Source organism: Leptodactylus fuscus, chromosome 7 (genome assembly GCF_031893055.1).
Source record: "Leptodactylus fuscus isolate aLepFus1 chromosome 7, aLepFus1.hap2, whole genome shotgun sequence".
Classification (NCBI taxonomy): domain Eukaryota; kingdom Metazoa; phylum Chordata; class Amphibia; order Anura; family Leptodactylidae; genus Leptodactylus; species Leptodactylus fuscus.
In genome coordinates this window covers 11,566,146-11,580,697 of record NC_134271.1, presented here as the reverse complement: position 1 = coordinate 11,580,697, position 14,552 = coordinate 11,566,146, and the positions used below count along the sequence as shown (strand labels likewise).

The following is a 14,552-nucleotide window of genomic DNA, read 5'->3' as shown; positions in this document are numbered from 1 at the left end:
GCCAGGGGGAAGCTTTCTACCGTAATGAGGAATCTATACATGGACCGATGAAATAAGATGAAAATCCTTCTAAACTTTTGTACAGAGCCCAAAAAAGTTGCCCAACAGATGTTTGGTTCTTTTTGCTTAGAAAGTGACCTATGAAGACTACAAGCCCAGAGCAAGCTCCGGCCACCGCGACATCTAAGACACCGTATATTACTTCTAAAGTTAGCAAGCTGTAAAAACGCCACATGACTTGGAGAAGCGCAAACATCTGCAAGCGTGCCTGCCGTCTGCCGACCTGCCAGAAAGTAAGAGGAGCTGCAACGTGACTTCATGTCTGCCGTGATAGATGGATATTAGTAGAAAACATTCATCTGCTGTAAAGACAAGATCTGGTCCTAGTTCTAGGATTCATGCAAACCTGCTTGTTGCCCCATTCAATTTCCATGGGTCTGATACAGTCAGGGGTTAACATGACAGCTGACCTACAAGTAGAACCACTTTTTTGGTGTTCCCAACTTCCAGCTTCTTCAATGGCTCAAGTCCCATTGACCATACAGAGTTATCCTACTGATTCCAGACTATGGGGTGACTGGATTTTGGGACTATAGGCATTATCGAGAACAGAAGAATGCATTGCAGAATGCTTAAGCCCACCATACTCCATACTCATGAGATAGTTGTCGACCAAAATGGCCAATTTGGTCATTTCGGCCAACGAATGGAAGTCGATCAGATGATTGTTTGCAGGTGGTCGATGGAAGACTTTAGTCTTCTGAAAGCAGAATTTGACATTACTGGCCACTTTTGGCTACCATTGGTCAACTTGTACAGACCCCTACCCCTACCCCTACTTGGGCAGTTTAGTTCAACAGGAGGGGTCCGTAAGTAGAGTGTAAAGGATTGATATAAAAAGCGCATAGTTGCAGATATACAGGAATCTGAGTAGAAAGGAAGGGGGAGGGCGGTGGATACCTGGTTTTGGTTGCCATCTTCAGGAGAATTGAACAGATCACCAACCCTCCCTATTTGGGTGGTATCCTGGTGTAAGGATCTGAATGACAGCACATGAGAAGGCGGTCTTGGTACAAAGTTATTGAATGGAGTGCTGGGGAGTCCCATTGGAGGTATGGTGACCCTTCTTAGTGGTTATGGAGAAATGGTGCTATCTTATAGAGCATAGTCCGGGTTGACAAGAGTTTGATATAAAGTGGAGGTGCAGCACCCTCTAAATAATTGTGACGGGGCTTTGCTCAACTGGGCACTACTTGGACAATTGCCTAAGAAGGATTCCTTCCAAGACTATTCAGGATGTTTAGAGGTTTACAATGTTCTGCTAGATTGTATATGTAAGAGCCATTAAAGTCTTATTATGGTATTATGTTAATAAAAAGGCCACCGTGGCTAATAATGTCAACCATCATGTGGCGAGTTGAGTTTTATACTACAAAAGGGGGTAAAAATCTGGGATTTAGTAGACCAACTCTACAATACCTAGTCATGCTTGTACTTATACCACCATATTCCAAATGTCTAGTTATCTTTCAGTCATGCCAATGTAGTAGGACATGGTTTCGGCACCCGCCATAGTGTCCGAGGACCACATGTCTTACCATTGATGTTCATCCACCTAACATAATAACATAGACAATTCTAACAAAGAAGTCATTCAAGTCTTAACGATTGGATGGAGAATGTGACAAATCTACAATCCAGAAACTTGGCACCAAGACTCGAAGACACGCCTGGTCAGAAGAAGTTTATCTGCACCACATTGTAATTTATCTGTATATTTAGGAAGCAGGGAGTGGAGCCTATCAGGTGGGTGGATGTTACCTTTCTAAATTCCACCAGAATTACGATGATTAATAACCAACATAATATTACACAATACTGTCAGACTAATTCACACCTTCTGTGTCGTCATAGATAATCTCAAGGCATTAAATTGTTAAGATCCTATGTCACACCTCCTGGTTGGTGCACGATAACCTTATCTAAATCGAGTTTCCTCCAGTGACCCAATCTTAAGACTCACCTCTTCATCTTTCTCCAGTTCGAGACCAGTTTCCATCAGGTTTCCCTCATACTCTTCTCTTCGAAACCTTTTGTCGTCCTCATGGTAATCTAGCTTGGGTTCCATTTCCACAAACTCTACGTCACCAGTTCCCCCAGGAAGGTGATGACTGTCTTTACTACTCCGAGATGTGTGCAAAGAGTTATTATGGAGAGACTTTCTACTTGGCGTTCTGCTACCTGAAGACTTTTTGTAGGTGTAAGCCAAAATATAATCCACTTTCCTCTGGCCATCTCTGAAGCACAAGCCATGTTTACCGGCAGAGTCCTGATCAGCACCCAGAGCGTTCAACAACTGCAAAAGAGAAGCGTAGGTTAAAGATAATGATAATAGACTAGTCAGAGGACTGTCGAAATAGAACGAAATATACGCTAAATTCAGGTATTGAAGTTTCCATGGTGGGTCTAAATGATGAGATGTATTCGACGAGAGACAAGAAGGAAATCCAGTTGATAAAGGGTCATTCCAGTACAACACTATTGACACAACCTCCTTGTCTAGTAGTCACACCTTCCACCTTACCTTTGTCGTAACAAACATCGCTCTTATCAGTGTTTTATGTCTGGCAGATTGCCCTATAAATCTTGACGTTCAGCCATAACAGGAGTCCTCGATTCCACCTGTTGGACCATCATCTACACCAAGCTCAAACTTTCCTCTTCCCAAATATATAAAACCCAGCCATGAGACTAGGTCCACAAATTTGATGAGCTATTGCAGCCAAACTTCTATCCCAGAATGGTTTCGTTGTGATCTATGTTTGGTTCAGTAGACCTACGGTGGGGGAAGTGGATGTGATTCACACCATTACAACGCCAAGCTGTGAGAAGGTGTAGGTTCTCTTAGTGGTTCCATCTGGTTACGAGCTTTTAGGGCAATGCTCCTTGGCAAAAAGTATGCAGAATAGATATTCATCACTATATAGATAGAAAACACTTTAGTGCCACCATTGGGTGGATACCCTGCAAGTCAATGTTTGACCCATTAAAAGACCTTAGGTTGGAATAGAGCAGAAGTTGAGTATGTGCCCTGCTATACAACTTTAGAAAACCATCTTTTGGCTCCATCAGTCCCATAGCTTTTTAATGGAAGTTAGTTGAGCAAGTGCATTGTCGCCCCACTGAGTAATGGGCAATCGGTGGGGGTCTCAAAGGTGAAGCCCTCAGTGATCTGACATGTATTACCTAATCTGTGAATAGGTGACAACACGTGTCCGCTCTAGAGAAACACATGTAGACAGCACTGTCTCGGATCCATTGCTCCTCCTCAGGTTTCAAGGCCTTTGAAAGGATCGGACATCATTGTACAGGAAAGCAAGAAAAACTCCGGATTCCATTACACCTCCTGCCACCTGTAGGATAGAGTCACCTTTCACCCTGGACAACATAACATAAGACAGATGGCAGACAACTTGTAATATTCTCACCTTGTAGCAAGGCTGCCTACTGGCTAAGGAATCCATTTTAAGACCTTGGTGGGTAATTACTAAGGAGCTTGGGTTACTTAAGATCGGTTCTCTACCATGGAGAATATCATTCAGTATTAAGAGGTTTTTTTTGCATCACAGTTTGTGAGATGGATGAAGACATGGGTTACACTAGTGCCCAGAACCTGATCCCTCCAGATGGTGGTAAACAGTGCTGATCCTCAAGAGGCTAGACATCCTAACCCTCGGTATGCAAGAGAAGACATCTGTGTTGTGCTATTAGCCTTCACTTTGCAAGCTTGCATAGATGGACATGAGTTTGGGATGACCTAAATGGATTACAGGATGGGTTTTAATGATAATTTGGATGATATAACATGGGAAAATGAAGCTGTAACTAGTATACAGGGAAATCTAGGTTGTCCATGTCATGTTTTAGGCTCACCATAGAAAGAGCATCAATCTTTGTATCCACCAAGATTTGGAAGCCCCATATGAATGAGCCATAGCTATAATAGCACAGATACAAAAGTGGCAACCAGGTGAGTGAGGGGGCTTTCCAGGAGAATGGCGGTGGCAGGAGTGCCACAGATTGGTGGTCCATTGGAAGAAACCAGGTGTTAGATAGCTATAGGAGATTGGGTTAGGCAGCAGATCAGACGGGAGAAGGCAAGTCAAGCCCATACAGTGAGGGAGGTCGCTTTGCAGTGAGTGGCATTAGTATACCACCAGGTACCTGCGGCTGGACTCTGACCTGAACAGAGATGAAGTTATTGACTAGAGATGAGTGAGTACTGTTCGGATCAGCCGATCCGAACAGCACGCTTGCATAGAAATGAATGGATGTAGCCGGCACGTGGGGGGTTAAGCGGCTGGCCGGCGTCAAAGCGGAAGTACCAGGTGCATCCATTCATTTCTATGGAGCGTGCTGTTCGGATCGGCTGATACGAACAGTACTCGCTCATCTCTATTATTGACAATAGCTGTATAAAAGTTGGACCTCTCCGAAATTGAGAAGAACAAAGAGACCCAAGAACAGTAAAAACTGTTGTGCAAAGCACCCAATGTGTATGTGTTTGTGCTACCCGATTGTTCCTATCCCTGACATATTTCGGGGAGATTTTGGAAGCCCCCACACATAAGATGGTTGGCCAGTCTAACTAAAATGTTGGTATGGCTGAGATCCCTCTTATGTGTATGGGGGTCTTCAGAACGAGTTGTGTTCTCAGTGTAGACTGTACTCAGCATTGACACCATCGTCCGGCTGCCGATCCTGGCTCCAGTGTTAATTATGACATTATGAATAAACTCATCAATTTCCAACAGATTGATGTTTAAACAAAGTGTGAATGTTGTATACAATGTGCGGGCGCGATGGCGACCCCTCTCATTTAGAGAACATAAACCCAACCATAGTTTATACAAGTGTGATATACAGTCAGGATGAACTGGTATAACCCTCTCTACATGGTTGACCCCTCTTCTCATAGACCCATTGATCAAGTTACATCTCAAGACATCAATGCGTTACGCTGAAGAGGATGGCGTTCCCGTCCATGGTGAAAAAAACCCCCAAAAGGATTCTGGAATTCATAGAGTGAATACATTAGAAGGAACCAGAAACACAAACCGACCTATTGTGTCTCTAAGAAGGAGCCTCTTATCTAAGAAGACATTCTGCCTTCCTCTAAGAACTGGGTAAGACCCTACCCAGCATCGCTGCTTCTCAGGACCTGCTTCTGGAAGCTGATAAGATACAAGAAACAGAAGATTTCGTAACAAATGTCACAAGGAAGGTGGCGACATATTAAGTAGAACTGCAAGAAGTTTGTAGACCTAAGAGTTCCTCAAGTACATGGTCCTTTAGTATTACAACCACAACGTGGGTCCAGTCTCAAAGCTGACGGAGCAGAAGACAGAGTTATTCCACTATGAAACATGATGAGATAATGTGCGACTTGTACCGAATATAGGCCCAAGTGATATCTGGACGTGAATGGTGAGGTCTGTGGTCTTAGATGTGTCCGTAGATTGTATAAAATGGAACAATCCTATGCCATAACCATAAAACTCCTGGACTCCAAGGCGACATCTGCATCAGCTTCCACCACCTACCATGTTCCATTTACAATTCTAATGTAGTCTTAGGTGGCGTAGGGGCTAATGTCAGCCCTGCACACATTTTGGATGGTCATCTGATCGATGATGGAAATATTTGTACAAATGTTCTCACCATCAACGCTACCTGTCCGATCAGATGTGCATGGTCTATGCAGGATGGCTGATGATCGGCCAAAAGTGACAAATTTCGCCGGGGTGGCTGATCTGTTTTGTGGCATCTATGGGTCAGATAGCTGACTCTTCATCTTGGCCAAATCGGCAATTTCGGCTGATGAAGATATAATGTGTATGGCCAAGTTCAAAACCGAAATGTGCCCCCCTCCCCAATACGTATATGTGACTAGCCTGACTATCAGCATGTTGTACCCCAATAGTGATCGTAGTACTCCACCTAAGTCTCAAGGATGCCAGAATCCTCCTGGTAGAGGTGTCCGTCTAATGGGCTCTTACTGGGGCGAAGGGAATAAACTCAGACCTCTCAGTTCCCCTCTGGGACAATCAGAGACACCCCCATACTCATCCACTTTCATCCATTCAATCTGTATTGGCATATGCCCCATCACAAAACAGAAAGCCCGCTGCCGCTCAGAAAAATAAATTCACACCAGGTGTAAAACCTTGCTTCGGGTTGAATTCACACATGCATTTATGGATGCAGTTTTTTGAGCCAGAAACAGATGCTAAAACCTAAAAGTAAGGCTCTGTTCACACATACATTGATCCAAGCACATGTGAACACAAAATGCTAAAGATTTTGGCATGCGGTCCCTATTGCAGAGTTCCATCCTCAGGAACAACCCAATGGCTGGGGGACTACAAGCTCCAGCCTAACTTCTGTCCTACTTCACATTACACAAGCCGTACAAGTTGGAAATGGTCCCGAAAAATTAAATAAAAAAAAAAATTGAAAAATTTCTACAATGTGAATTTCACGCAAGTGCAAGCAGGTTGCAAAATTCCAGAGGAACAAACAAAAATCTAAAAATGCAACAAAAAGGCAATACAATAAAGTAAAGAAGAAATGCAATGTATCCGAGAGAGAATACTCACATTTAGTGACACCATCGAGGTGCAGGGCGGCCGCTCGTCCTCCTTATGACTCTGGGGCATGCAGAGAAATGAGACAAGGAAACCTTAACCGGGGCGAGGGCAGGCAGAGGTGGGTGGGCACCAGTGTCACCCAACACCTCACAGAAACCCAACTGCTTACACTCACTACAGAGCGTGCACTGTGCCGCCCCTCCTGGATACACCCTGGACGACTCAGCCCAAAAACCTCACATTTCTAAGGAGATATTCACAGCCACATCTGCTCTGCCCAGCCGCAGGGACCATCTGCAGGTCAGGCACTGCCACCTACTGCCCCCACTGACCAGTGACCAGGTCATCACAAGGACCGCTCCTCTCCTTACCCAGACCAAAATGCATAAAAATAAAGGGTTAATCCTAAGGAGTTATGCCGTAGTGTTTTTGCGCTCCCTCCCATGCCACTAGTTTCCAGGGTCTATTTATGGGTTTTTATGGTACAAGCCTGACTCAGCTTCCTGCTCAGCCTATGATGTATGCAGCGCTGCGTGTGTCAGTACATACTGAAATTCTTCAATTCTATTCACTTCACAAGATATATCTGAATATTAACGGAAGTACGGTCAGCTAGGAGGGTGAAGCTGAATGGCAGTACAATATGGTTGGACCGGCTCACAGTGCAAAATTTATAACAGGGCCTGCAATGTGCTATTATATCGGTTTCTTCTAATGTGGCTCCTGCAGGAACCAGGGCCCATAGCTATGGGGGCCCCACGGGCTGGAAACGCCGCGATTTGCCCGTGGCGGAGATGCTGCGGGAAAAATCGCGGCGTTATACAGTATCTGCAAAGTGGATGGGATTCGTGCAAATTCCATCCCCACTTTGCAGAAGAAACCGTTGCGGTTTTGGAGATCGCAGCATATCAATTATATCTATGGAAACGCCGCAGATATACACAGCAGTTCTTCCCGCAGTGCTTTAGCACTGCATTTACGACCCGTGGGGCCTTAGCCTTAGGATAAGTTCACACTGAGTAAACGCTAGCTTATTTTGTAGAGTAAAATAACACTTGTAAATTTTGCTATCCCATTGACTTCAATGACATTTTACAGGCGTATTTTTACAAGCGTATTTTTACACGTGTAAAAAAATATCATTGAAGTCAATGGGATAGCAAAATTTACAAGTGTTTTTTTACTCTACAAAATAAGCTAGCGTTTACTCAGTGTGAATTTAAGGGAGATTTTATGGGATTTTGATATTGACGACTGATCCTTAAGATCGGTCATCAGCGGTAGATTGGTGGGGACTAGAGATGAGCGAGCACTATTTGAAACGGCAGTTTCAAATTGCACGCACCCATAGCAATGAATGGAGCCGTCCAGCACGCAGACGGGGCCGGCGTCCTGCCGCTTAACCCTCTGCGTGTTGGCTGCGTCCACTGCCGTTTCGAATAGTACTCGCTCATCTCTAGTGGTGACCCAACACTTCATCAGCTGCTATCGGGAGCCACAGATAGCAGAATTAGCACAAATGCACAGAAGTGGAAGCAGACAGCGCCATCCACTGTGTAGTGGCCATGCCAAGGTACTGCAGCTGAGCTCTCAAATCGGCGCAAACCCCCCCCCTCATGTGTTTCCCCCTACTTGGGGCTTAAGCCTTAGGATATGTGCACACGGTGCAGTTATAACTACATCAAAACCGGACTGGGAAAACACTGCCTGCAGTTCTGATGTGTTACATAAATGTGTCAAATTAAGAAACGGTACCAAAAACCTCATCGTAACTGCATGTAGATTTTACTGCACCGTGTGTATGCACCCTAACCCATACACGTAGAATAGGGACAAGGTCTGCACTTACTTTTATTAATCCAATCTCTTTGGTCAGATCTACACGTTTCGGAGGAACTGGAGACTCAAACACGCGCAGGTCAGCCTCTATAGAGGCCATGGTCAGGTATAGATCACTATGGCAGCTACTCACCTGCAAATAAATCTCTGACTCCACCCAGGCAGCGCCCGGGACATCTCAGGAGCTGCTAAACCAAACCCTGGTGAGTCCAAGCTGCAATCTGCTCTATGTTCTGAACATTTTGGTGCGTATTTGGTCTTGCAAATTATGCAAAAAATTTTTTAAAATCAATAGCTCTGAAAGTTGCAAATCTGCTGGTAATTTCCAATGGGGAAAACCTGAAAAATTTTACATGTCGTGGAGTTTCTACAGCAATGAGATTTTTAAAACTTCCACCATTTGCCTGCTATTGTAATCCATGGTAGATCCACAAGGAAAATCTGCAGCATGTCTATGTTTTCAAGTTACATGCACGCATTGCGGTAATAATTACTGCAGTTGTGGAACGATACGGTTTTTCACAACAATTTTTTTTCTGTGATTTTATACACCTCACTGCAGCAAATAATACATCTTAAGGCCAGGGCCCCATGGGACAGAAACGCCGCGGGAAAAAATCGCGGCGTTTTACGGTAATTGCAAAGTGAATGGGATTCTTGCAAATCCCCAGCCCACTGTGCAGGTAAAACCGCAGCACGAACATGCTGCAATTTCCAAAACTGGCGCAGTTTTAGAAATCACAGTATGGGTGCATTCACACTGAGTAAACGCTAGCTTATTCTGAACGTAAAACACGTTCAGAATAAGCGGCGTCTAAAGCAGCTCCATTCATTTCTATGGGAGCGGGGATACGAGCGCTCCCCATAGAAATGAATGGGCTGCTTCTTTCACTCCGTGCAGTCCCATTGAAGTGAATGGGGAGTGCCGGCGTGTACGCTCCGGCATGAGCAGAGCTTGCCGTATACGCCGGCACTCCCCATTCACTTCAATGGGACTGCACGGAGTGAAAGAAGCAGCCCATTCATTTCTATGGGGAGCGCTCGTATCCCTGCTCCCATAGAAATGAATGGAGCTGCTTTAGACGCCGCTTATTCTGAACGTGTTTTACGTTCAGAATAAGCTAGCGTTTACTCAGTGTGAATTCACCCTATGTTAATTATATTTACGGAAATGCCAGCGGCTTCCCCATAGGTATAAATGTACCAGAAAGTCCGTGCAGGAAAGCAACGAGAATTTTCTGCTTAAAGCGTTGCGGGAAGAACCGCAATGCGTTCCCACTGCGGTTTTTCCTGCAGCGCTTTAGAGCTCCGGAACGTCCCTTGGGGCCTTAGCCTAAGTCTATGTTCACACTTGCTTTGTGGTTTCCCTTTATGGTTTTCAGATATCCATGCGTTTTTGAACGTTGCAGCATATTAAATTTTTTTGGCGCGTTTTTTTCCCCATAGATTTAGCAGGGAAAGAAAAATCGCAGATGAAAATATAGCAAAAACTTAGAAAAAAATAATAATTTTTGCCGCGTTTTTTTTTCTACTGTGTTTTTTAGCTGCCTTTCACTACATGGCCCCAGGAAGGAAACCACACCACATTGCTGGATCCATTGTATGACAGATACCCCCATTGTTATATAATAGGGTCTGTCCTTTACCGCCATGTTGTCTATAGTTTGGATGGGAAAAATTGCGCTGCGTGAAAGTTGCGATTGAATTAGTGACGGAGCTAGATATACTAACCCAAATAGTAATATAGCGATGTTATATTTGTGTTTTAAAGGAGAAGTCACAGTGAGGCGTCAGAAGAGGATTATAAGACGGGTTCCCCTTCAAGTACAGGTCAGTATGACATTTTTAAGACGCAGCGTCAGCGCTTGGTTATTTTTGGATGTGGTTGTAACGTATTACTTTGTGACTGTCTAATATATGATAGAGATACCGTATGTGCATGAAATATTCACGTGTATAGGGACAGGGTAGTTTGCCGGGGCCGTAGGGGGGCTTTTATAGATCAAAAACCCTGCGAGGTACCAATCACAACGCAGCTTTCATTGTGTATTCTGCTCCTGAAACATGAAAGCTGCGCTGTGATTGGTTGCTATGAGGTACTAAGACAGTTTCGCTTTTGGACTGTCTTCCCCTTTGTGTCGCTGCAGTTTATTTCGGTTCACACAGGGGAACCATGACTCCGGCTATAATGTGTATATAATATGAACTACGTGGACAAAAGGGAAATGTGGTTGCCGTAATAGGCCTATAGGTTGTAGTCTGGTCCGTCTAAGACATCCCAAGACTGATTCATAAGTTCACATGATGCAAAGTATGAGAGATGGGAGGATGACTGCCAGGAAGAGTTGACAGAGGGAGAGGAGAACCCATTGCCCACTATGTGTATATGTATAGTATTGACTCCATTAATCCTAGCAGAGACCCTTCTTGTTGGGATCAGAGTCCATGTTTGTGGCCCAGTGGCCGCCCATGTGCACATCCTCTCCATTAAAGTCAATAATCTGGGGCATATTTACGCCAGTCTTCATATAGGACCCACGTGGCTGCATCATAAAGACACCCTGTGTGCCCCAATGCCAAATCTATGCCCCTTAGCCCCAGTTATCGGGATGCCAGTACTAATGGTAGGGTGGTATAAGAGGTCTCCCCTTGTTGTTGCTTTGAGCCTGGCATCTCAGGGGTTAAACGTCCAGGATCGGTCTTATCTTTGATCTTGGCCTGTCGCCTTATGTGAGCGATTTCTTCTATGAATCACCGCACTGTAATGTGTACAGAGATAAGCCACAGATGCCAACAGGATGCTGTGCAGGAAGGGGTTAAATAACTATAACAATTCGGTCTGGGGGATCATCCATAGATACGTCCACAACTGCTGCGTCCACACGTCCACCCAGTATAGACCTTGACACGTTGTGTGCAAGTGGAAACTTCGATGAAACGTCTCCTACCGTTTTGTGTATACAGCTACTATGCAAACATATGTGTGTCCGTGTTATCCATCGTATAGCATGCACACGTAATACAGGATATTTTATGATCTGGATTCATTCAATAACTGTAAATCTAACTGTGCAGCTCCTGTGTGGAGCGCAGATCGTCCGGGATGTAATAAACACCAGGTAGAGGATATAAAATATGTCTGTACATATTGACATAAGAGGACGCGGCACAGCCTGAATGTCTGCAACACCTGCAGGCACGTGCAAACTACTGAGCAGACACAATGTGCAATAGGTATAGTAGGGGGGTAGCTATAGGGGGTATCAGTAGATCCCAGGTCCTGGTGCTTGAATGGGTCCAAGTACCCCCCTTCCTTCCTTACAGTTTTAGTTACTTTTGCCTATGTGGGGCCACATTATAACCGTTTATGGATGACCCAGTGGTCAGCACTGTTCCCTTACAGGGGTCCTGGGTCTAAATCTGAGCAGGGGTAACATCTTCTTGGACATTATATTTTCTCTCCATGCCTACTAGTGAGCGGCCTTTGGATAAATTCACTTTTAGTGTGTTCAATATTTGAGAGTTAGACTGTGATCTTTAGTTCCATACCGATAAGAGGTGGCCTCAGAGCAAAAATCAAACTGGAGCCATTCATGGTGCGGGGTTTTGCTATGTAGACAGAATGTGTAGGCAACTGTTTACCCGTCACCCCTTTCCATGACCCTTGGACCAAACCTATTGTTAGCTGGTAGCAGAGATGAGCGCGTATATTCGATCGAATACCTCCCCTGCATATTTTTTGGTGTAAAAAAAAAAAAAAAGCGCCAGGGAAGGTGGGAGGGGAATTGAATGTTTACTGCGTGGTATTCAACTGAGTACACCAATAACTATGCAAAGGGAGGTATTCAATCGAGTACTACTCGCTCATCTCTAGCTGGTAATATAGGTCCTCTGGGGAGGGGTGCGCAGGTCCTCTGGGGAGGGGTGTGCAGCTCCTCTGGGGAGGGGTGTTTAGTTCCTCTGAGGACAGGTGTACCGCTCCCGTGGGAAGCAACTTTTCTGAGAAGGAAGGTGCAGCTCCTCCGGGGAGGGGTTTCCTGTACAGGTCCTTAACATCTAATTGGAAAGATAATACAACCAGGACTGAAGTCACCAACAGCCCCAAAGAAGCCACCTCTATGGTTTGTACCATTTTTGGGAAGACCAGAGCTGTTACCCTCATGCGTGCCGTGCCATGCGTGCTACAATAAACCACATAGAAGTCCTGTGCAGTGGACTTTTTTTGATACCCCATCCTTTTTGCTATCAAATATTATTTTTTTTACTTCCTCATTGATGTTAAACATAAATTGTAGAAATTTATTTCAAAAATTATTTTTTTTTTGCATTGTGCCCATCTCTGCCTTGCGCACCAGCCGCGCCTCGTGTCATCCTGCTTAGTTGTCCAATAAGTATAAACTTTTTGGCAAAGTCGAGGACAACTGCTGGGCGCGAGATTATCAGATTATTAATCCACCAGCAGGAGACAGTCTATTTTTGGGGGTTATTCAGCACCGGAGGGATATTTGGGATTGTCGAAGAGATATTGTTAACCCCTCCAGCCCCAGAACCCGTAATCTTACAGCACATTGACTGATAGGGATAGACTAGATACGGGCTCTTTGAGGGCAGCAGAGCTGAGATGGGGCTGCAGGTAAAGGCTAGGTTCACAGCAAATTTTGCCAAATTTTACCAAGAATCTCTGTATAGTAGTAAATGGAGGTAACTGCATAGGTAGAATATATGATATAGTGTGCGAATGTGATGCACAACGGAAACTAGCGACAAATTCACCTCTGCTACATTTCCAAAAATTCGCAGTGTTTTCATCGAAAAGCTAAAATTCTCAGCTGGCGGTGAAGGGGTTAAAAAAAGAATATTTACAGTAAAATTCCCCGAGGGTCTGGGATCTCCAGCTGCAGATACTGCGACCGTCCAGGCTCCTTGTAGATATGATGTACGGTGTGCCGGTGACATATGTTACATACAGGTCAGAGGAACATCTGTCACTTACCAAGGTGTCCGGTTGGATGTAGCCGATGTCTTCAATGGCCTTGATGTTGATGATGTGGATCCCTTTCTCCTGTTCGGACGTGACATGGTACTTGTCATTCTCCTTCATTGTGTCCTTTAAACTTTCTCCCGGCTGAGCCTTCGAGTCTCCACATGCAAAGTACTGGTCTGCAAGACACAAGAGGACGACATCCAACTGAGGCAGTGATCTGAGGCTGCCTCTCCCACGCCTCTAAAAACCTGCTCTCCCAAGCTCAGCCTCCCTTGTCTCCTTCCTTGCTCTGCCCAGCAGCATTAACTGAGGGCCCCCTGGGAAATTCATTGTCAAAGTCAATTACTCAGCAAAGGGCTAATTAATTCACACATTTGTTTACTAAAGGGCGGCTCTACTTAGAAGAAAGTTATTTTAGTGGGTGGTAAATCTGTGATGGGGACTCCTCGTAGTGCCAGGTGACTGGTACAATTGGCACTAGAAACCAGAAGTTACTACATAAACTCAGCATGTAAAAGGTAGAGGATATGAGGGTACCCCTGTCCAAATCCACTAGGCTAACGGAGTCTTAGATCTGATCCACCTGCTTAAGGAACAACTAGACCTGAGACACCCCCTTAATGGAGCACAAGATCAGATCCATCTAATTAACGGAACGGGAGGGGTGGGAGGGACATGATACAGTGGGGGCAACTTGGGAGGACACAAGACACAGTGGGGGCAACGAGAGTGGTGGGGGAATATAAATCTGGAGGGTAACCTGGAGGGGGACATGAAAATGTTTTGGCAACCTGGAAGTGGAAATTATGACATGCATTATATATGGGGCCACTAGGAAGGCATTATACTGTGTGAGAGCAACTAAGGGGCATTATTCTATGTGGGGGCCATTGAGGGGGCATTATTATTTGTGCAAGTCAAGTATTTGTAAGCGGTGGTGATGGGGGGGGGGGCACTTATTTAACTTTTGTACAAGACCCACCAATGTGTTAAAACAGCCCTGATCTGACCCACCTATTCATGAGCACTAAATCTGAGTCACCTCATACAGGATATAATTCATCCTGTATTATACTCCA

The 14,552-nt window shown here is 44.9% G+C and overlaps 1 protein-coding gene across 2 annotated transcripts in view; it reads right to left on the bottom strand.

Annotated features, from left to right (window-relative positions):
• ANO1 (anoctamin 1) overlaps positions 1-14,552 on the bottom strand; it is an 84,269-nt gene that overhangs the window by 36,584 nt on the left and 33,133 nt on the right. For both annotated transcript variants that reach the window (XM_075280993.1, XM_075280994.1), the window contains exons 2-3: positions 13,483-13,649; positions 2,024-2,356 (exon numbers count right to left, since the gene is read on the bottom strand). In XM_075280993.1, the coding sequence (XP_075137094.1) occupies positions 2,024-2,356; positions 13,483-13,649 (500 nt within the window). The remainder of the gene's footprint in view (positions 1-2,023; positions 2,357-13,482; positions 13,650-14,552) is intronic.